At 37.6% G+C, this 22,432-nt stretch overlaps 1 protein-coding gene across 1 annotated transcript in view; it reads right to left on the reverse strand.

The window, feature by feature from the left end:
* NECAB1 (N-terminal EF-hand calcium binding protein 1) overlaps positions 1-22,432 on the reverse strand; it is a 170,464-nt gene that overhangs the window by 13,808 nt on the left and 134,224 nt on the right. Inside the window, exons 7-10 of the mRNA XM_011937068.1 lie at positions 17,227-17,348; positions 14,587-14,663; positions 8,092-8,145; positions 1,396-1,508 (exon numbers count right to left, since the gene is read on the reverse strand). Of these exons, the coding sequence (XP_011792458.1) occupies positions 1,396-1,508; positions 8,092-8,145; positions 14,587-14,663; positions 17,227-17,348 (366 nt within the window). The remainder of the gene's footprint in view (positions 1-1,395; positions 1,509-8,091; positions 8,146-14,586; positions 14,664-17,226; positions 17,349-22,432) is intronic.

Below are 22,432 nucleotides of genomic sequence, written 5' to 3' on the forward strand. Positions count from 1 at the left end.
CACTGAGGAAGTACTGCACTCATACTCTAGAGAGGAGGTCAGCCACCCAGACAACCAGGAAACAACAGTAAACGCAATAGTGACTTCAGCTCACGTCTTCAGTGGATGGGAAGCATTGTGCTGAGCACTGCATACGGACTATCTCAATCTTCCCAACCATCTCATGAGGCTCTTGAGGAGGAAACTCAGGCTTAGAGCCAGTGAGGGTCTTTCTCAAAACCACAAAGCTAGTAAAATCCCATGTTTATTTCCAGAGCCAGACTTCTTAGCTAGAGAAATATTCTGCTGGGATATGAATAACATTAATTAAACACTGAGAGGAAAAGCAAAACACCCAGAGACATGAAGTATCTGTTTATGCACACACGGACACACACATACACACATAAAAACCTTCCCAAACTCATAACGTAGGTTAGACTTGGTTGTGGAAGTTTTCTAAAAGCAGATGAATTTGGACTGGGGGTCCGAACTTGAGGCAGTGCATGGTCTGGCAGAGACTTGCAGCTGGGTGCATGCACATTTCTGAGAGGAAGAGTAGCCAGGTCTGAGGCACAGTGGGGAACAAACAGATTGTATCAGAAATTCTAGCTGTGCATCACCGAGGCAGAGTGTTTAGATGAGGGAGAACAAATAACAGTAGTGATATGGATCCTGGGTCTGTCAGTAGGATTAAATATAGAGTCAGGACAAACGTCTAGCCTTTGATAAGATACTCATTAGAGACTTACTGTAGGTTCCAGGTAAGGGAATTCTATGATAACTGTTTCCAGAAAATTATTATAGTAACTGTTTATTGAACCAGTTGGAGTGAAAAAACTGAAGATGAGGAATAGTATATTTTAGTAGCTTGAGATATCCGAAGCCTGAGCTAGGTGGTACCCATGGAAAGAGGAAAGAAAAGATCTGCTGCTGCTTCATTTTCTTTTAATGACCAAGGACTGAAATCATGACTTCAGGGACGCCTGCAATTTCCTAATGACTGAAATGGTCATTAGGCCACAGGGCATGCTGCCAAGGGAGCAATCACAGCTAGATGTCCTAGAGTTGGTGCCTCATCTACCAGAGATGATTTTAAATTAGAGTGTGGGCTGCCTGGATGAAAAAGGGAATTTCAACTTATTTGAAATTCAGTCTCTTCATTCAACTTGTTCTCCGCATTTCATTTTACTTGGTGCCCCTGATGATCAAACAACATGGGGTTTAAAGATTAATGAGAAAACATCCAGTTAAAGGCAGCAAATGACATCACCCAGGTGGAATGCTCTGTATAACTTAATGTGAGGATTCTCAAATATCTGTCTTCTAGACGCCCAGCCTTGTCTAAAGTGAGAAATGCCTTCATTGCATTCCTGGGCTGCCAAAGGCCTAAGGTGCGGGAGTAGGAGCACTTACCGCAAGCATCCACTTTGGGAGGAAGCACTCTCCACGTAGTGTTTCAGAGCAAGTTGAAATTCTTCCAGGTCCTCTTCAATCACAGACATCTGCCGCTGCACAAGCATGATGTGCTGCCGAGGAAGGGGTGAGGGTCACTGCGTTGGCTGTCATGGAGCCTGATTTCAGCTGACTCCTACTGCCCATCCCATTCCTCCTCACAAAAACAAATGATTCTCATCCAAAAATATGACCAAGGAAGGCCACGAGTATTCCAAGTATAAAACTGCATAAAGGCTGTAATCTAGGCAAGATATTTTCCTTGCCTCTAGTCCCAGAAGCTGAACAAAGTGTTCTTTACAATGACGTGTTTCCCTTTAAAAGCAGTGATTCTCAATGACTCGAGAAGTTTTAAAATTATATTTATATCAAAATCTCTGGGAGTGGGGCCCAGGCACTGCTATTTTTAAAACCTCCCTAAGTGTCTCTATGGTGCAGGCAGAGCTGGGATCACTTCCCTATAACCACTTACCAATTTTTAAAGAGAGTCCTATTGTTCATTGCACAGCTCCAATTTCTTGGATATTTTGTGATACTAGACATAAGTGACAATCATTACAAAAACCAGATTTCAAAGAAATGAGTAACTTATGCATTTCTAAAGGTACGTCAAATATTACAGGGTTGTCAAACACATAAACTACTTACAACAGGCCCTGTTCAAAAGGTAATGGCATCAGATGTGCTTGTTTTTAATGGATCACACTGGATTGGATGGCAACTGTTTCCTGTAACAAATCCTATTAGCATTATAACAATTGTAGTTTCAAGGCTTCCCTCAAGATCTGCCTGTGGGCTTCTCATGGAATTTTAGATATCCACATTAGTTCTTTTCAAGAATTGGTAGTGAAAGTATAAAAGTGCAAATCAAAGTAAGGATTGGCATGAATCATAAAACTGCATAAACAAAACAAAACACAAAGTAAGGATGATCTAGAATATGAGAAAAATAACTTCCACAATAATACCAGCTATGCAGCATGAGAGCTAGAATTAAACCCCTGGTCTACTGTTTCCTATTCCAATGGGTTTCTCATTTCATGTCAATAGCTACTATTTGTTGAATACCAATGATATTGCAGAGACTGTTAGGTATTCAGTATATTCAACAAATATTCCTACTTCATTGTACTAATCAAAGCACGTGGTTTTAATATTAATGACTAAGTAGAGTTAATTTCTACCAAAATAACGATGGATATATCATTTTCACAAAAATTTGCAGGGACCTCTTGGTTGGACATTTGTGATTACTGACTCAGATAATTAGGAAAGCTCATGGGCTTTCCTAATGAGATATACAAATACATCCACCTATTCCATCATAATTCTTTTCGTCTAAAGGCAACTTTTACGTGATCAAGTGGGATGGATTGTAAAAATAACCAGAATCCTTCATTATCCCCATGAACTCATGCCCTTTGACTAATTTGACTTTTTTTTTTTTTTTTTTTGAGACGGAGTCTCGCTCTGCTCTGCCGCCCAGGCTGGAGTGCAGTGGCCGGATCTCAGCTCACTGCAAGTTCCGCCTCCCGGGTTCACGCCATTCTCCTGCCTCAGCCTCCCGAGTAGCTTTAGCTCCTCTCATCAAGACGTGGATTGATTCTGTTTTCCCTCCGTGGATTCTATTTTCCCTCCCCTTGGATCTGGGTTGGCTTTCTAACTTGCTCTGGCCAATAAACGTGGCAGAACTGACAGTGAACCAGTTTCAAATTCAGGCCCTAAGAGGCCCGTGGATTTCCACTCTTTCTCTTGGATCTCTGAGATTACCATGTGAACAAGACCTGCTACAGCAGAGGCCAGCAAATATTTTCTGTAAATGGATGGGTAGTAAGTATTTTAGGCTTTCTGTGCCACATGGCTCCTGTTGCAGCTAGTCAATTCTGTTATTGTCATGTGAAAGCAGCCACAGCCCACACATAACCAATGAGTGTGGCTGTGTTACAATAAAACTTTATGACCAAAAACAAGAGGTATGCTGTAGTGTGCCAACCCTTATATTAGAGGATTAAAGGCCACATGATAGAGCACAGCTGAACTCCTAGACATATGAGAAAACTCAGCCAAGATCAGCGAAGCTAACATACAGCTTACTACAGATACAAGGAGCCCATGTGACACCATAAGACACAGCCAGTTGATCCCAGCCTAAATTGCCTACGTGCAAAATTGTGGTTATTGTGTTAAGCCACTGAGTTTTGGGGTGCATTATTATGTAGCAATAGCTAACTGATTCATTCACTTATGTACATTGATGTATGAGTTGGAAAAATTGAGCTCTTGGCTTCCTAGATTGGGTTGTGATGTCCAACTTTGCAACCCAAACCAGAGGTATATTTTTCCCCTCCTTTCCTAAGATAGTTACACAAAGAAATCCATTTAAAGAGCCCCATGTAATCTGCCTAAGTTTGATAGTTTGATGACTATTCTGACAAGTGGAGCTTTTTAAATAGTAGTTATTTAAAGTAGATTTTCTGAAATCCAAAGAAAACACTTAAATTTTCTGTTCTGGCTAGGCTGAGACAAATTGTAGGATGTAGGGTTTGGGAGAGGTGGAACAGGAGTCCTACTATCTTGTTAATATTTCTATGTGTCTCTTGTGTCAAATACACAACCTGAAAGTTTACTAAACTGTGGGATCCCAAGATATAGTTAGCTCAGAGCACTCCGTCATGGTTGAATATTCTTTCATGGTGCTACATTTTTGTTTCTCTATTATAGGAGTAGTAGTATATCATTTACCTTATAGGAATTTTGTTACAGTGAAAGTATGGCTGGATATTTGGAATGTCTTGGACTAAATAGTGCTGTGTAAGTATGAAAGGCCAGTCTCAGTTCATAGGATAGTATTTGCCAGTGACATTAGATTATGTTGCATCAGCCTTTGATTTCTTGGAACATTTCAAGAAATGTCATCTTTTTTAGTCTTGGGACACAGAGACATGTTTTAAGTACAACTTATTTTTTCATGTTACTTGGTTCTATTTACTACATTTACAGTTGTGTTTCAAATATGTCTTCAGAGATACCATAGCCTTTCTTGTATGCTCTCACTGACTCTTAACAGCCATTGTAAAACAAGACTTATATTTTGATAGTCCCTGTTATATTACTTGACAATAGCCCCTGAACCCTTAGGAATGGCAGAGTGGAATGACTTCACAAGACGTTATCCATCGGTTTTATATCAGTGTAGAGAGGCAGAAAAAGATACTAGGTTTGTAGACTCATTGTATGATAAGCTATTTTAGTGTATTACAACAACAATGTGCTGAAGAAAAATCTGAGTTTTTGAAAAGCACAAGAATGTGCTCAAATGTTTAAAATTATCATGATTTTTAAAAACCTTTGAATTAAGAAAATATCTGGAAAATGATCATCTTACTCAGTACTCTTTTGGTAAGAAGTGCCATACAGGCACATCTTTATAATATGTTTGTTATCAATCATTTGGAACATTTAAATATTTCTATCTAGCACTTTAGTGTTCTTTCAGTGCAGTGTTAGAATCATTCGATATAGTAAGAGATATACCAGTATTTTTTTTTAAACTTCTATTTATTTTTTATGATTTCATCTTAAATATTATGTCATTTTGGAAGTATTCCTTGGTCTCCTAAATTGAGTTGTGTCCCCTTACTGTGCAAATCTGTACTTTCCCATAATAATCCTCATCACATTTTATTGTAGATTCTGTATACTTTCCTTCTAGTTTGTTTTCTAGCCTATAATATTCACCACTTTATTTCCAGACCCTCTCTTCAGGCCTGGAACATAGTTGGTGATCAAGTTATTTGTGGAACAAACACATTAAAGATGCTTTTGCTTTTAGCCATTGGCTAATCTTAGAATTCCCTTAATAAACTATTTATTCCAGGAAAGGCTTTGAGGTGGCCCTGGAAACTCAACAGCACTGCATAATTGTTAGGTGCTCTTTCATCCGTCTCCACCATCCTGTCCTCTTTTTCTTTTCTTCCTTCTCCTTCAAGAGCAGGCATATAAAGTAAAAAGAATTAGCTTCACTTTTCCTATGTGGCCTTTAACAAGTTACTTAATTCTTTCTCAGTTTGTCTTCTGATACGTAAAATTAGAATAGTGGTACTTATATCACAACGTTTTGGGAGGACTAAATAGAATAGTATGTATAAGGATCCTTTCCATGACAGGTACTAAATAAGTGTTACATCTCTTACTCTGGGCTGAGAAAAAAAAATGGACTTAAAAAAAGAAATCACATCCTGGACTCATTATGTAATGGCTCATTGCCTGGAAAACTAGAGATGTCAGTAGCTAGGGTTCAGGACTTTTGCTGTGTGCTTAAACAAGCCTGCCAGACAACCTGCTCTGCTCTCACGGTAGGGAATCTCATAAAACAATAATCCATTCATCCACAACCTCGCTAGCAAAGAGCAGTTCTACTTTACAGGCTAGAAATCCACTAAACACTAGGGCTGAAAATGTTAGAGCATGGTGATGAGCATAGGTCTGGGGTTGAACTGCAGGGGTTCAGCTATGGTAGGTAAGTTCCTTTAAACCTTAATTTCTTCATTGATAAAATGAGTCTGAGGATAGTACTACCTTATTTGGCTATTGTGAGGATTAAGTGAGTTATGTGTGTGTTTAGTACAACACTTGGCACATAGCAAAGGATCAGTAAAGATCAGCATTTCAAAAACCAAGTGTAATACAAATTTATTCTTTGCTTTCTGTCGTAGAATTTATTTTTCCAAGTTCTCATGCATTCACTAATGGAAAAGGAAAAATACCTCTCTACTCAACGAATTCTAAAACTGGTTTTGGTCATCAGGATAAATCATTTAACACATGGTAGGATAGAATTATGAGCACTAGAGCACTAGCTATGAAATAACAGTGAAAAATGCTTTTGGTCATTCTGAATATAGGAGGTTTTACAGGAATTTATAGTAACGCACTTACTACCATTAATAAAAAAATACAACTTTTAATAGCAAGTATCTTATTGTTACTTCTGAAAAAACAAACCAATTCAAATATTTACTATATGTATATTCCCAAAGAGCATAATTGTTATACCTCTATATATGGCTGGAAATAGAGAATATCCTTTCCTGCTTTTAAACAATATTGAGAGCTGAACGGCCTTCTTAAGTCTTATTTGTTTAAAGTACTTCTATGCACTACTGAATTAGTAATGTTGTGTGTGTTGATCTTTTAAAATTGGCCTTGGCTTTGGCTGCTCAGGGACCTGCAAATGGAATAGCTGCCTCCTTTCACAAACAATCCTTAGACAAATTTTCTTCCTCATAGCTACAGAGAGAAAATAATCTCACATTAGAAAATTATTTAAGAATAGACAGTTATCTCTCACAACATTAGAAAAGTTATATTTGTTTTTCCTTTGTCTGGAGTATAGTTTTTCCTCTAATGCACACCTGTGAGAAGATAACAGATGCATGACCACAAGGTTAACAATTCCTGTGCCTCCGGGACTGTGCAAACCTGCTATTCTTAGTATGTATATGTGCTCAAGACCCACTCCTCTCACTTTCCCATGAAGGCCTACCATTTTAAAATGTTGGGGTCTTGATGAATTAACACAGACTACATACCTGTCTCTGGAGGGATAAAAGCACTAGACATGCAATGACAGATCTAGCTTATTGGGGGAAGGTATTCATAACTATAGGATTCTAACAGTAGCAGCCATGATTAAACTTTTCTGATACTCCCACAAAGTTTCCTCTGAAGAATCCCTTTGGATTATGAGTTTGGACAGATGGGCAGGAGCCTTACACACAGGTGGGTCTCACCTTCTTCTATCATGTAGTCAGTGCTTGTGCACAATTCAGAGATGAAACGTTATTTCCTATCTTGGTTTCATATAAATGCGTGAACAATCCTTTGACATCTATAAAGTATATAATACATCTAAGGTATTAAAAAATGATTTTTCTCTTAGTTACCCAAGATTTTAAAATCCAAATTTTCACTAAATGTAAATGTAAACATCCAACTTCCTGAAATAGAATGTACTATGCATGTTTGCCTTAACATAAAGTAAACAATAAAGCTTGGTAGGTACTGCTTTTAATTATTTGCTAACTTCTTTTTGTTGCATCTTAATGTACTTTTTAGGATCCCTTTGTCCATTTTTCTTCTATTTCCAAAAAGCGCTGCCACTCTGGATGGACATCGTATCCCTAGGGATACAAATGCTCCCTTTTCTCTAAACATCAATTTATTCTTTGAAAAATTATTTCTGAGCATTTTCAGTGTGCCTGGCCCTAGGCTAAATGCTGGAAATATATTAATGAACAGAACCAGGTTTCAGCTCAGGTATATCCAGTGTACATTACAGCAGGATTTACAAAATTTGTTTATGATGCAACTTAAATGTTGCCCTTCTCTGCCAGTCATATTCCTTCAATTATTCAATAACTCATTGATTAATACATGTATAAAATTTTCATTTTGCATGCCAGGTACTTTCACAAAAACTGTGAAGTAGGTATTAGGTTTATACAAATCATAATGTAGAAACAACACGACTTAACCATATAAAATGAAATATGACTAGTTTTTCAATTTTTCATTGAGATAACTAATTTTTGAAGAAATTAAATTACGTCTTTAAAGAACATATTGATAACATTTTTACCTGATAAAAATACTTACAGATTTAGTATTCCCTTCAATAATTTCTTCTTCCAGTGGTTCAAGTTTGAGATCCTTCAATAAGAGGAAGAAATGGCAGAAAAGAAAAAAATTACATCATTTAAAAAAATGCCATATATTCAAATCATAGTTCTCTCGTGGCTAACATTGAACCAAAAGAACCTCATTATCTGAAAGATGAAATAATACAGATTTTTAAAAACTAAGCTGTTCCAATAAAGACTCTTTGTACTCATTTATCAATTGTAAGCTGTTTTAGACGTTTTCAAAGTATTGCTTTAAATTTACTTCCTGGATGCCATTAGAGAGCAAAGTGGAAGAGAGAGGTACATAAAAACAGAGAGGGAAAGGATAGGAAGGCAAACAAAAGAAAAAGAAACAGAATGACTAAGCCTAACAGTCTGCTTTATTTTATGAATGAGTATTACCACATTTCTACATTTCTTGGGACATCATTATAAACATTAGTCTATTGTTACAACACATTTATACCCTAGTGTTAATTTTTCTTTATTAAATAGAAAGTGAATTAAAGAGTAAGTGAAAATACAATTGATATTTGCTAAAAGTGAAGAACTCCTGTAAAGATTTTGAAGTCTTTAAAAAAGTTTTTTATTTCCATAGATTTTTGGGGAACAGGTGGTATTTGGTTGTACAGGTAAGTTCTTGAGTGGTGATTTGTGAGATTTTTGTGCACCAATCACCTGAGCAGTATACACTGAACCCAATTTGTAGTCTTTTATCCCTCATCCCCCTCCCACCCTTTTCTCCTGAGTCGTCAGAGTCTACTGTGTCATTCTTATGCCTTTGCATCCTCATAGCTTAGCTCCCACTTACGAGTGAGAACATAGAATGTTGGTTGTCTATTCCTGAGTTACTTCACTTGGAATAATAGTCTCCAGTCCCATCCAGGTTGCTACAAATGCCACTAATTCATTCCTTTTTATGGCTGAGTAGTATTCCATCATATATATACACCATAATTTCTTTATCCACTCATTGATTGATAGGCATTTGGGTTGGTTCCACATTTTTGCAATTGAAAATTGTGCTGCTATAAACATGTGTGTGCAAGTATCCTTTTTGTATAATGACTTATTTTCCTCCGGGTAGATACCCAGTAGTGGGATTGCTGGATCAAATGGTAGTTCTAGTTCTAGTTCTTTAAGGAATCTCCACACTATTTTCCATAGTGGTTGTACTTGTTTACATTCCCACCAGCAGTGTAGAAGTGTTCCCTGTTCACCACATCCATGCCAGCATCTATTTTTTTTTTTTATTTTTTTGATTATGGCCTTTCTTGCAGGAGTAAGGTAGTATCACATTGTGGTTTTGATTTACATTTCCCTGATCACTGGTGATGTTGAACATTTTCTCATATGTTTGTTGGCCCTTTGTATATCTTCTTTTGAGAATTAAGACCTTAATGTCTTCTGTGATGACCAATGAATACTGCTAATGTCCCCAGTGAAACCGAGTTCTTCATCTCTAAGAACTTCATTCTGTGAATGGCTATCCTAGCATTGTTTCCAATGAGGATTATGTAGAATAACTCCTTCAAATAGATAAGTAGTAATTTGAAAACTGTAGAAACCCAGACTATCTGAAATAATATATGCCTGTTAATGATAGAGTATGTTGCTCTAGCTGTGCTGTTCTTTTGTGGTGGAACTTTCAGCAAGGTATTTAACTTCTGTGGGATTCACTTTTCCTTCTTTGCTGTAAATTCTCTATCCCTAAATCTTTACATAACTGGCTTCTTCTTGTCTTTCACATCTCAACTTGAATATCACCTTATTAGAGAGACCTTCCTGACCACTTATTTGGAGTTTTCAACCCCCTATCTGTATTATATTGCTCTACCTTTTCTTTATAGCACTTTCCATTATCTGATATTATCTTATTTCATGGATTTGTGTGTGGTTTTTTTTTTTTTTTTTGGCTGTCTCTTCAAAGACCAACGATATTCTTTTCATCATTGCTGTATTTCCACTGCTGGAATAGTACCTGACACACAGGAGGTACTCAATAAATGTTGAATAAATGACTAACCATACCAAAAAGTGTTCAACCAATCTGTTTTTTGCGTTGCTGTGTGGTTTTTTTTTTTTTTTTTTGGCTGTCTCTTCAAAGACCAACGATATTCTTTTCATCATTGCTGTATTTCCACTGCTGGAATAGTACCTGACACACAGGAGGTACTCAATAAATGTTGAATAAATGAATGGCTGAATGAATGCCCTGTCTAAATCACAGCTTTTCCATGAAGGCAAAATTATATGTAATGTATATAGATGTGAATTGAAAACTAAAAAGTACTCCACAGACAGAAACTTGTAACCTAGTAATCTCCTTGACCACTATTTCCCTGACACTAACTAAGGTACAATTTTCCGTTCTACCTTTCCTGATCTAAGGTATGAAAAACTTAAAACAAGTTGTAGGAGTGTGACATCCTGAATTACATCCTTTCAAGTGAGAATGTCCTGTGATCTGACGATACACTAAGAACTTAATGAAGAATGAAGAGCTTTTATTGTTGTCCTTGTTATTTTGTTTAACATTAAAGGTGGGGTTTTTTGGTTTTGTTTTTATTTTTGTTTATTTTATTTTATTTTTTTGAGATGGAGTTTTACTCTTTGACTCAGGCTGGAGTGAAGTGGCACGATCTCGGCTCACTGCCACCTCCACCCCCTGGGTTCAAGCAATTCTCCTGCCTTAGCCTCCGAAGTAGCTGGGATTACAGGCGCACGCCACCACACCTGGCTAATTTTTGTAGTTTTAGTAGAAATGGGGTTTCGCCATGTTGGCCAGGCTGGTCTTGAACTCCTGACCTCAGGTGATCCATTTGCCTCGGCCTCCCAAAGTTCTACGATTACAGGCATGAGCCACTGTGCCCAACCATTAAAGGTGTTTTCTACAGGGATCAAGCAAAACACAAGACATAACCTAAGTATATCCCCATAAATTCTCATTGAGGCTGAAATGGATATAAGGAATACCTGAAGAAACCTATTTATAGAAATTGCTAAGTGTTATATTCCCCTACATGCATAGAATAGGGCTTGGTTTCAGTGCAGGAAGAATTTATCGTAAATACTTAATGCAGAGAAAAGATAACATATGTTCTACTGCAGGTATACTTCCTTTTAATGGGAAGATCAAAACTAGTGTTAACAACTACAGGAGACAAGGTACTCAGCAGTGAAATGACATGTACTCAGCCACTATTTGGCAATTGGGTAGTTTTTCTCTAAAAACCTAATTAGCACAGTACAGAATAAGTTGTAGAAGAAAACTGAACTTGCACTGCTTCTCCATTCATTAAGACAGCTCACACTGAGCTCCACACAGCTGGAGCCCCGTGCTGAAAACCATCACATTGTACTTTTAGCAAATCTCTTAGATACTGTCCTCAAAATGAAACCCTTTTATAGGAAGGGAGGGAGAAAAAAGTCTAGGAAAAAAAGAAATGTGACAATACTTTGATTTAAAGTTAGAAAAAAGGTATGAAATAAGTTTGAGCCATTCCTTTAAAAATAACTATAAAAATTTCAGATACCAAATAAAGACAGTTTTGTCCAAAATTTCAAAACATTAAAAGGAGGTATTTGTATTCCTTAAATGAATCTGGACTTATTTAGCAACTGAATCCTTATGTTTTAACAAGCTTTAGTTTTCAAATAGAGGTCCTGGATTTGATCTTCTAATATTGGAAAACTAATTTCCATAGCCACTATTTTTCCTACAAGTCTTTTTAGTTTCAGCTCACATATCAATAAAATAAGAAAGGAGGAAAGTTGATTTGCAGCAAGCTAGTAGTTTAGGTATTTGCTCCAGCAAGTGTTCAATACACATTTAACAAATAAAGGCACCATGGCAGAGGGACAAGAACTCTACAGGGTTGTTTCCCCTTAACTTGGCTCTTGGCACAGAATCTCCTTTTCAGAGACCTTACCCATCCTCAGGACTTGAGGGCTCATCTTTGTGGAGTAAGTCTAGAGACCTTAACCTGTTGGCCTGACTTATCTCCTACTAACATCTAACTAGGTATTTCTGCCTGAGTGTTCCATTGTACCTTGAAATTCACAGATCGAAAACACTGGTTCACCTTCTCACCTTACCTCACAAATTATCTCTCATGTGTCTCTTCCTTTTCTGTTAATGGTATAATTGTTTCAGAAACACAGGCTCCAATCCTCAGATTCTTATTTGAGCTCCTCCTGTCCTTAACCGGTTCAATAGTGCTGTTAATTTCACTTCAAGTGTTCCAAATCTGCCATTTTCTTCTCACTCATTAGCTTAATATAGGCCCATCTCTTATCATTCCTGACTTCACTGGGTTCAGTTGCACAAACCTGTTCTTCAATGCCATTTTCTGAGCCGGCTCCGGTGTCTCTGAGCCTCATTTTTCTTGTTTTAACTCATTTTGCATTTGTTTTAATTCACTTTGCATATTGCTGCCCAATTTCCTATCTAAAGGATTTTTTTTTTTTTTGGTTTTTCACTTACCTGTTAAAAAATAATAAATGCCTTCTGTTGTTTCCAAGTCCAAATTCCTTAGACTGTTATTTGAGGCTATCCATAATCTGGCCCTCTTCTGTCCATACAACCTTATTTGTTACTACTTCCTTACATGAAAGACTCTTAACCAGGCCAATCTACTGAACCTTGCTCATGCCATCACCTTACCTGAATGCCCTTTCCAGCTGCCCTCTACTGAAATTTTACTTCTCCATAGCAAATATTAGTTTCGTTGTTTGTTTGTTAGCTGACCAGAGTTTATTCTAACTTTAGTGACAATATATTTTCTTTTCATTGAATTATCTCTTCTTCTCTCTACACTGTGCTCTAGGATTGTTATCAAGACTTTTCCCCCTCCCCTATCCAGGAGGCCAGTAATGCAACCCTGCCATGACCAACCAGACTCTTCCTTCTGGGAAGTGGAATTTTGAACAGAAGGCCAGCAGACTGGAAATGATAGGAACTCATTTATTCCAGTGGAGGTAACTTCAGAGACTGTTGAGTATTTCTTGCTATTTAGATCTCTAGGGTTATCTTGTCTTCTGACTTTTCCAAATTCAGACCTCTGGACTATCTGTTGATTCTATGAGAACTTCCAAAACTCTTTTTTATTAGAGAAATAATTTATGTTGTTTGCAATACAATTTTAAATTAAGTCACCATTTTTAAGGCCCCACTTGAACTCTTCCTGCCACACGAAGTCCTTCCTGAGCACCCCAGGTCACAGTGATCAACCCATCAGGCGAGCATGGATAGATTTTAACATCTGATCCATTCCTTTAGCATGTCTCGGTCAGTCATTAAAATACTTACTGACCATGAACTATGAATCCCACTCTGTGCTACCATATAATTTTTAAAAAGTGTGTTATCTCTCTCGCTCTCTCTTTTTAGGAGAACAGCTTAGTTTTATTAGTAGACAATTGTTTTCTTCAAAGTCAGTGCTGACACAAACATAAATGTTTCTCCCTTGGTGCCTGACATGTGCAGAAAACACATTTTTTTCTTACTGATTGACAAAAGTTGTCTCTCCCATCAAAGATGTTTAAGGAGAATATTACTACAATAACAGGACTACTTGGTACTAACTAAATTAATAAAAATACAATAACTAAGAACATAAAATATAGTTCTAAAGAACTCTTCATCACATTCTAACTTGCTTGCCTAGATAGTTTTAATAGCAAAACCATCGGTTAATGTGCTAATTTCCAGAAGTTGAGTGTGGAATCTCATCTTTTAGTAGATAGCATTGCCATTTTCCTGAATTAATTTGAAAGATTTTCAAGACTTCAACCATCTTATCCCTAAGAGCTGTCATTAGCATCATTCAAGCACACTGTCACCTAGTTCATTTGAAAATGTAAGAGCCAGGCAGTGCAGTAGATTTATTGATTTATTGATTTATTTATTTATTTTTTTTTTTTGAGACGGAGTCTCGCTCTGTCGCCTGGGCTGGAGTGCAGTGGCCGGATCTCAGCTCACTGCAAGCTCTGCCTCCCAGGTTCATGCCATTCTCCCGCCTCAGCCTCCGGAGTAGCTGGGACTACAGGCACCCGCCACCTCGCCCGGCTAGTTTTTTTGTATTTTTTTAGTAGAGACGGGGTTTCACAGTGTTAGCCAGGATGGTCTCGATCTCCTGACCTCGTGATCCGCCCGTCTCGGCCTCCCAAAGTGCTGGGATTACAGGCTTGAGCCACCGCGCCCGGCCTAGATTTATTTAACTCTCAACTCCACATCCTATTTTAAATATAATTGGGAGTGGGAGGTAGGGGAAGAATTAATGTAAGCTTCTGTATTTAACAACAACAACAAAAACCTCAAATAACTACCAAGCAACCATTCATAGAATCATTGGGATCCTGGCTGTTATTCTATCTATGGGGCAGTCATGGATATAAAGCAATGAGGAATATTAGGTAAGAACATCTTGAAGAGTGGAAGAGAGAATAAAGAAAAGAAAGCACATACCTTCTTTTCCAGTCTATCAATTAATTTCTGGAGTCTATTTATCTGGGTCATCCACTGGTTGTCTTCTTCTAATAAGCCTGGGGCCAGGGAGAATCATGAGGGCAATATGTTAAACTTTAGACAGAGAAGAAATACTTGGTTATATCAGAGCTTTCCTTCAACCCTGAAGGAAGGATGCAGTGTCACTGACAGGTCATTTTTTTAATGTATTCATGAGTACTTTCCAAGGTATTGATTTCCATAGATCCATGCATCCCAGGGGTTCACTTCCACAGGTCTGTTTTTTATGTAATTGCCTATCTGGCCTTTGATATTCAAAGAAAAGATCCTGCTGAGCCATTTACAAAACCCCATGATGTAGTTGGTTTTCTTTTGCAAAAAGGAAAGCATCAATCAACAATTCTAAACTTACTTGTAGGGCAGTGGCAAGAGCCAGTGAAATCATATCCCTGACCATAGCAAGGTGTAAATTGCTACAATCAAAAAGAAGCATAAAGACAAGATAGCTGGTGTCTCCTTTCCCAGGAACTAACTTGAGTATATATACATGGGCTCTATAATCATGGCATAGTGGTTAAGAGTGCAGACTGGAGTCTGTTCATCTATATTCATATATATGATATATACATACATATGTATTTATAGGTATGTAGTGTGTGTGTGTGTGTGTGTGTGTATCTAGTACCAAGTTAAACATTATAGAAGTTCTGCTGCTATTATTGTTTTTATCAACATTATTATGCAAAGGGAAGAGTTATGATCTGAGCCTGTGCACAAACATCCTGGCATATTTGTGTATACTGATTGTAGCTTAATAAAAATGTTTTCATAGGCACTTGCTGAAGTAGTATTGTTTAATATTTCTCGAAATAAGAATGTGATTGAATTCAAGACTATAAAGCCTGTGTTAGCTTTGAATACAATAAAGACAAGAACTAAATTATAAAGGGAGAGTGATGTCATCAGAATTTACTTCTCCACCTGCCTTCTTGGAGGCTGCACCTTTCAAAACCCACCAAATTATGATGTAAAAATGAGCATGGGTGTTGCCACAAAGAAATGGCTACAAAAAAAAAAAAAAGAGAGAGAGGGAGAAAAGAAAGGGGCTGATTGGAGAAAATATTATAAATATATTAATAAAATTTATGTTTTTTAAAATTCTAATACAATATTTCTAATCTGGGTTATTCCCAAAATAATTTAAGGTGGCTGTCACATCAAAGGCCCAAGGAAAGATATTTTGGACTATTTTCTAAATGGTTAAAATGGAAAGAACAATCTATATGTTACTTCCGGAGCTTAGCATTGTCATTTTCTAGTTGCATATGGTAGATCGTATTATTTTTCCCAATTCTTCACTTTTTTCCTGTTATAGAAGTATCTGTATATACCCTTGCACCACAACTTTGCAGTATTCCCTATTATAGTGGATGAAACACATTTCCCTCCCCATTGTTACTGTGCTTGACATGTGACTTGTTTGGCCAGTGGAGAAGTAGCAGACAAGATGCACACAGTACATAAAACAATGGTTTTTAATATGCATGTATAATTTTGGGCTGGCTGCATTTGCTTCTGACACCTACTAGGAAAAGAAAATGCTCCAGTTGCTGCTTATTCCAGAAGGAGGCTACATGAAGAGTGGGGCCAAACTCAACCTACATACAGCCTGGAACCACATCCAACTGAAATTGCCCAAATCACCAACCATAGGCTCATGAGAGAGAAAAACAAGTATCTACGAGTGTAACCATCAAGATTTTAAGGTTGCTTCACAATAAAAATGGACTAATATTCCATATAACCTTGGACAAATAATTTAACTTCCCAGGCTTGTTTCCTTACCTGTGAAATGGAGAAATAGGCAAACTAACATCTATTTTATCAGGTGTCAAGATAAAATAAGGCTTTATTCATGAAAATACTCTGAAATTGTTCAAGTACAGTTGGTGAAAATATAAAATATGGCTTATACCTTGATTTTCTGAATATTAGATATTTAAAGACTCATTTGTGTTAAAATGACATGTTCAAGTGACACATGTGCATGTATATATGCATGCTTTATAAAAATTACTCCAATATTTAGCAACATGAGTTTGCATATTTCAAATTGATTTAAAAATGGTTATAAGTGACACAGTTAAAATTTAACAACCTAACAATTACGAGTATGGTTTAGCCCAGTAAATCTTACATCACATTACAAACTTCAAAAACACCAGCTATGACTAATCCTACCATGAAAACAAGGATCCTTTCCCCAGATGAACTTAGGATATGCTTAGGGAGGCTTGGAGATCTAGAGCATATCACAGTAGAGCCTCTTTATTTCAAGATGATGGGGAGTCCTTATAGACGTCAAGTCTTTTAGATGTTAGCTGATGGAACTACTGCCTTCCCTGTTCACCATCTCTATGTGTGCTTTCCACAACTGCTAGGATTCTGACCGTGCTGATTTTAGGCTCACCACCCCAGTTCTTCATACCCTACACTCTTCACTGCTTCTGTCTCAAACTTACTTGGTATAAGGAAAGTGTCCCATTACTATTGTCTTATCTGTTGTTTGTTAAAATAATCAATTGGAAAACACAAGATAAATTGACTTTGACAAAGAAAAGCAAATGAAGGGTATGTTACCTGGACCGCTGACATTAAACTGAGGGCTGTTTGGGGAGAAGCTATTGTGTCTCTGGATTCGGCGGCTTGATCGTTTTCCAGGCCATTGAATCGACAGGATTTCTGGCTTGGCTGGCCCTTGCCTTGATCAACAGAGATAACATTTAACCTTAACGTTAGTACTTCAGTCTCTTCCCTCAGGGAACAGATCTTCATGCGTCAGTCACAAAGGTTTTCTAGTGCAGTGGAATGAAAACTTATGGGAATAACTGCTTGTAAATGCTCTAGAAACCCAACATAATTTGGTACTACATTATGTAAACCTAAGAAAGAGAATTCTGAGCTTTCTTTATTCTTAAAATTCTGAGTAAAAATTGTAATTTAAGGCAGGCTTTTTTGCTTTGTTGGTCAACCTTCAATGGAAAAACATGTATATGCAGCTATTGTATTTTGCTTAATTTGAAAACACTTATGGAGTTTTTTCTGTAATTCAGTTTTTAATTTTTTGAATCAAAGCTATACATCCATATATTTTTAGGAGTCAAATGATTCTATAAATCTTATTTCAACAAACAGGAGCTCCCTACTTTTACCCCCATATCATATTCCCACTCCTCTTTCAAAAGGGCAACACTTTTTAGCATGTGTTTACTTTCATATCAGTATATGTTATGATATGAAAGTAGTATATATTAAAATATATATTATATGCAGTATATGTTATATATGCAGCATATGTTATATACTGATATGAAAGTAAACACCTCCTAAATTATCAGTATATAACATGCTTAATTGCTATGTCTATAATTTTTAGTTTTAGGTTTTATCTCTTAACTTCACAATATGAAAAGCTCAGGCCAATGATATACAAATGGAAATGTTGTAAGGAATTTCCACGAAGGCTGCTTAAAAGTACAGATTCAGCTAGAAGGCAGCCCTTTTGTCTTTCCTTAATCTTCTTTCCTGGTTGGAATGTGAACATGGTAGCTTGATCTTCAACAAACATCTTGGTCTATGAGGCAAACTTGGGAATAATTTATTATATTAATATGCACTTAATATATGAAAAAGAGAGTGTCTGTGATAAATCTGTAAGGATGTAATACTTAAGCTGCCTCCAACAAGATTTCTTTATAGGAGATATAATCCCTTCTGTGTAAGATATAATCCTTCTGTGTTTAAGACAAATCTAAGATTAATGTACTCATCCAAAAATCTTCATTATCTATCAGCTAGGGAAGATTCCTTTAGCCTTTCTCCTGTGTTGGATGACCTCTGATCCCCCTTTTACTAGATTTCATTTTTTTCTCAGTTGACTCCTTTGTTTTGGTAGAAAATATCCCCTAATTGCTTCATAAGAAATGTGCATAATGAAAGGTAAAATTCTTGAAACATTGCATGAATAAACATCTTCCTTACTTTATTGATGGTTTTATGGAATACAGATTTCTAGACTGCCAATTGTTTTGAAAAATTTGCTCCATTGTGTTCTATCTCCCAGAGTCACTAGTGAAAAATCTAGTGTTTTCTTGATTATTTGCATATGGCCTGGTTTTTCTCTCTGGGAGTTTTTAGATACTTGTCTTTGTTTCCAGTATTGTGAAACTTCATAATGGTGTGTTTTGTGTTCGACTTTTATTAGCATTATAATGAGTTCTTGGTCTGTTCTATCAAACTGGATACATATATCCAATTCTGACTATTTTTCTTAAATTCTTCCTTTGGTAATTTATCTGCTTTGTTCTCTTTCCGGAATTGCTATTTTACAAACAGTAGACCTCTTGGACTGAGACTCTAGTTTCCTTATTTCTTATATTTCACCTCTTTGTGGAGATTTCCTCACACTTTTATATTTTAACCTTCTTCAGAGAATGTAATTTTTGCAATCATAATTTCTAAGACCTCTTTTGTGTGCTTTGAATCTTATTTTTAAAGCATTCTATCCTTAATTCATAAATGCAGTATCTTTTCTTTAGTTTTTGAAGGTATTGAAAATCTTTTGAAAGTTTTTGTCTGCTCTCTGGATTATCTGCTTCTTCCAAGTTTCTTTTCTTGTGTTTGATTTGTCCTTTTGGTTGACCCCACACATTTTAGAAGGAAGAACTACAAGTCTGACTGGAACCTCTTTGTTTGTGGCAAGGATTGCCAACTTGCAGTTTTCACTGTAAAGTGGCCTGACCGAGCCTATTCTTCAGGGAACCGTGACCATTGGCATTGTTAAGTATTTTCTCTGGGATTAATCAGATCCCTCAAAGAAGCATTCCCCAACTGGAGGGTCTGAGCCCTGTTGTTAGTACTCTGGGAGTACAATATATGAAGGAGATTTCACATCTCACTCTTCAATATGTCAACTTTCAGTTAGTGTCTCCTTTGTTAGTATTGTGCCCTATCAGCTGTGCCAGGTATACATCTGCTCACCTTCTCCAGACAGCTTATCTCTGGGGTTCTTCAAGGATCAGGTAGGAGCAGTCACTAGATAGCACTGGGTGGAGCTTCCAACAATATATCAGCCCTACGTCCACCCTCATTTTCAGTTCCTCATGGGACAGCCAAGTTTTGAGCTTTTCTGAGGTTCTGTGATACCAAATATATTGTATCTTGGCTTCTTACATTGCCTGCTTCAGTTTCAGCTTTCTCAGAGCTTCTAAATCAACTTCCACTAGATTCACCTCTCCACGTTCCAAGTTTCTGTCCCTTTGGCTCTTCTTCTATTCTTATTTTTGCAGGTTAATGTCTCCTTTTATCCAGGTACTTTTAATATAATGTTTTGAAGGGTTTAGAGAGGCAGCAAAAGAAATTATATGTTTAATCTTCAATCTTTAACTAAATCTCCCTATGAATTTTTCTATGGTATAAAAAAATCCAAGTTCTTGGCCAGGCACGGTGGCTCACACCTGTAATCCCAGCACTTTGGGAGGCTGAGGCAGGGGGATCACCTGAGGTCAGGAGTTCGAGACCAGCTTGGCCAACCCAGTGAAACCCCGTCTCTACTAAAAATACAAAAATTTGCCAGGCGTGGTGGCAGGCGCCTGTAATCCCAGCTACTTTGGAGGCTGAGGCAGGAGAATTGCTTGAAACCGGGAGGTGGAGGTTGCAGTGAGCCGAGATCACGCCACTACACTACATCATGGGTGACAAAGTGAGACTCCATCTCAAAAAAAAAAAAAAAAAAAATCCAAGTTTTTAGCAGCTTTGGTGGTCAGGGGAGTAGGTGATTAGAGCAATCCTTCTCTACATTCAAGCTAAGGAAATCTAAGCTGTCTAAACTTTTATAACCACCTATAAGTGAAATTAAAGCTGTTCCTTACTTCTATAATAGACAACTATCAAAAGGAGAAAAATAACTTTCAAGTCAAGAAAGAATTAGTTACATTCCTAGATATAGAAGAACTTTGGGAAATAGAGCAAATTTGCAGATTCCATTATAAAAAGGAAACCCATATATAATGAAAACTGTGTTCCCAGAAATTTAGTTTGTGAGGAAGAGAGGTTTATGTAAGAGAAAAGGGGACTTCTAGAGGGAAACTTCCATATGACATACTTATTATTCTTGTCATTAGCTATAGGTACTTTCTGAACACATGGGATTAATGTAATTCACATTTAGTCAGTTTGCCAGGGCAGACACAAAGAGTATTGTAGCATGCCATCTGAAAATTCCACCTATGTGGCATTCCAGCTGTATACATCCCTTCTCTCTCAATTATCCATTTTCACGTGAATAGACACAGACATTTTGCTCAACATGGCATGTCTACCTCATTACTGCAGGATGAATGATACTGTGTGATTCTCCCCTGGGCCTGAGAGATGGAATAGATGACTTCCCTAAATTTGCTATATTCCAAGGAGTCTTTGTATCCCTAGGTTTCACAAATATTAAATCCCAAAGTAATGTTGATGCTGAAGGGAAAGCAAATTATCACAAGGCTGGAGATTTTAATGGTACCTGCAGGTTGCAATTATTTATTTATTTATTTATTTTTGAGATAGAGTTTCGCTCTTGTTGTCCAGGCTGGAGTACAGTGGCGCAATCTCTGCTTACTGCAACCTCCACCTCCTGGGTTCAAGGGATTCTCCTGCCTCAGCCTCCCGAGTAGCTGGGATTACAGGTATCTACCACCGCACCTGGCTAATTTTTTGTATTTTTAGTAGAGACGGGGTTTCATCATGTTGGCCAGGCTGGTCTCAAACTCCTGTCCTCAGGTGATCCACCTGCCTTGGCCTCCTAAAGTGCAGAGATTACAGGCGTGAGCCATCATGCCTGACCAGCAGGTTGTAACTTCTTGACTGTGAAGGGCATCACAAAATCTTCCTTTCTAACATAAAATACTGATGAATTGGCTGGGCATGGTGACTCAAGCCTATAATCTCAGCACTTTGGAGGCCGAGGCAGGTAGATCACCTGAGGTCAGGAGTTCGAGTCCAGCCTGGCCGATATGGTGAAACCCCATCTCTACTAAAAATACAAAAATTAGCTGGGTGTGGTGGTGGGTGCCTGTAGTCCCAGTTACTCGGGAGGCTGAGACAGGAGAATTGCTTGAACTCGGGAAGCGGAAGTTGCGGCAAACCGAGATTGCCTCATTGCACTCCAGCCTGGGTGACAGAGTGAGACTTTGTCTCAAAAGAAACAAACAAACAAAACCTGGTGAATTTTTGTTTGCATCTGTCTAGCTTTTAAGATCTTTCTGAACCCCAGATGACTGTTAGATTGGTCTCCTCAGTGTCCTGGGTCCACACCAACTGCTTCTCTGCAGCACTCCTTTCACCTAGAATTCCTTTCATTCATTCACTTTCATATGTTTGCCATGCAGTTGTAGTAAGTAGAGGGGACTTGTGCAAAGTCTATGCCATCTAAAAACTCAATGTCTAATGGGGGAGATAAACAAGGAAGGGGCTGAGATAAGTAGATATAAAAGAGGGCACTATGGGAATACATGGTAGTGAAGTGGGTAGTATAAATGAGCAGTGAAGGCTTCCCAGAGAAAGTACTGTCCAATCAGTGACAAGACAGACGAGCAGAAGTGAGCCAGATGACAGATGGGTAACATGAGGTGGGTGAGGCGGATTCCTCTAGAGAGAATCTCATTCTGCCATTCAAATTCATCCTAAAGGTCCAGTTAGAGTCTTGTCTTCCCATCAGGCTTTTTCACTGGTCTCTTAATTGACATCATAGGAAAGGTATAGTTTTCCTTTCTCTATCTTTTCCTCACTGATGAAGGTC

Source organism: Colobus angolensis, unplaced genomic scaffold (genome assembly GCF_000951035.1).
Source record: "Colobus angolensis palliatus isolate OR3802 unplaced genomic scaffold, Cang.pa_1.0 Scaffold16, whole genome shotgun sequence".
Lineage (NCBI taxonomy): Eukaryota > Metazoa > Chordata > Mammalia > Primates > Cercopithecidae > Colobus > Colobus angolensis.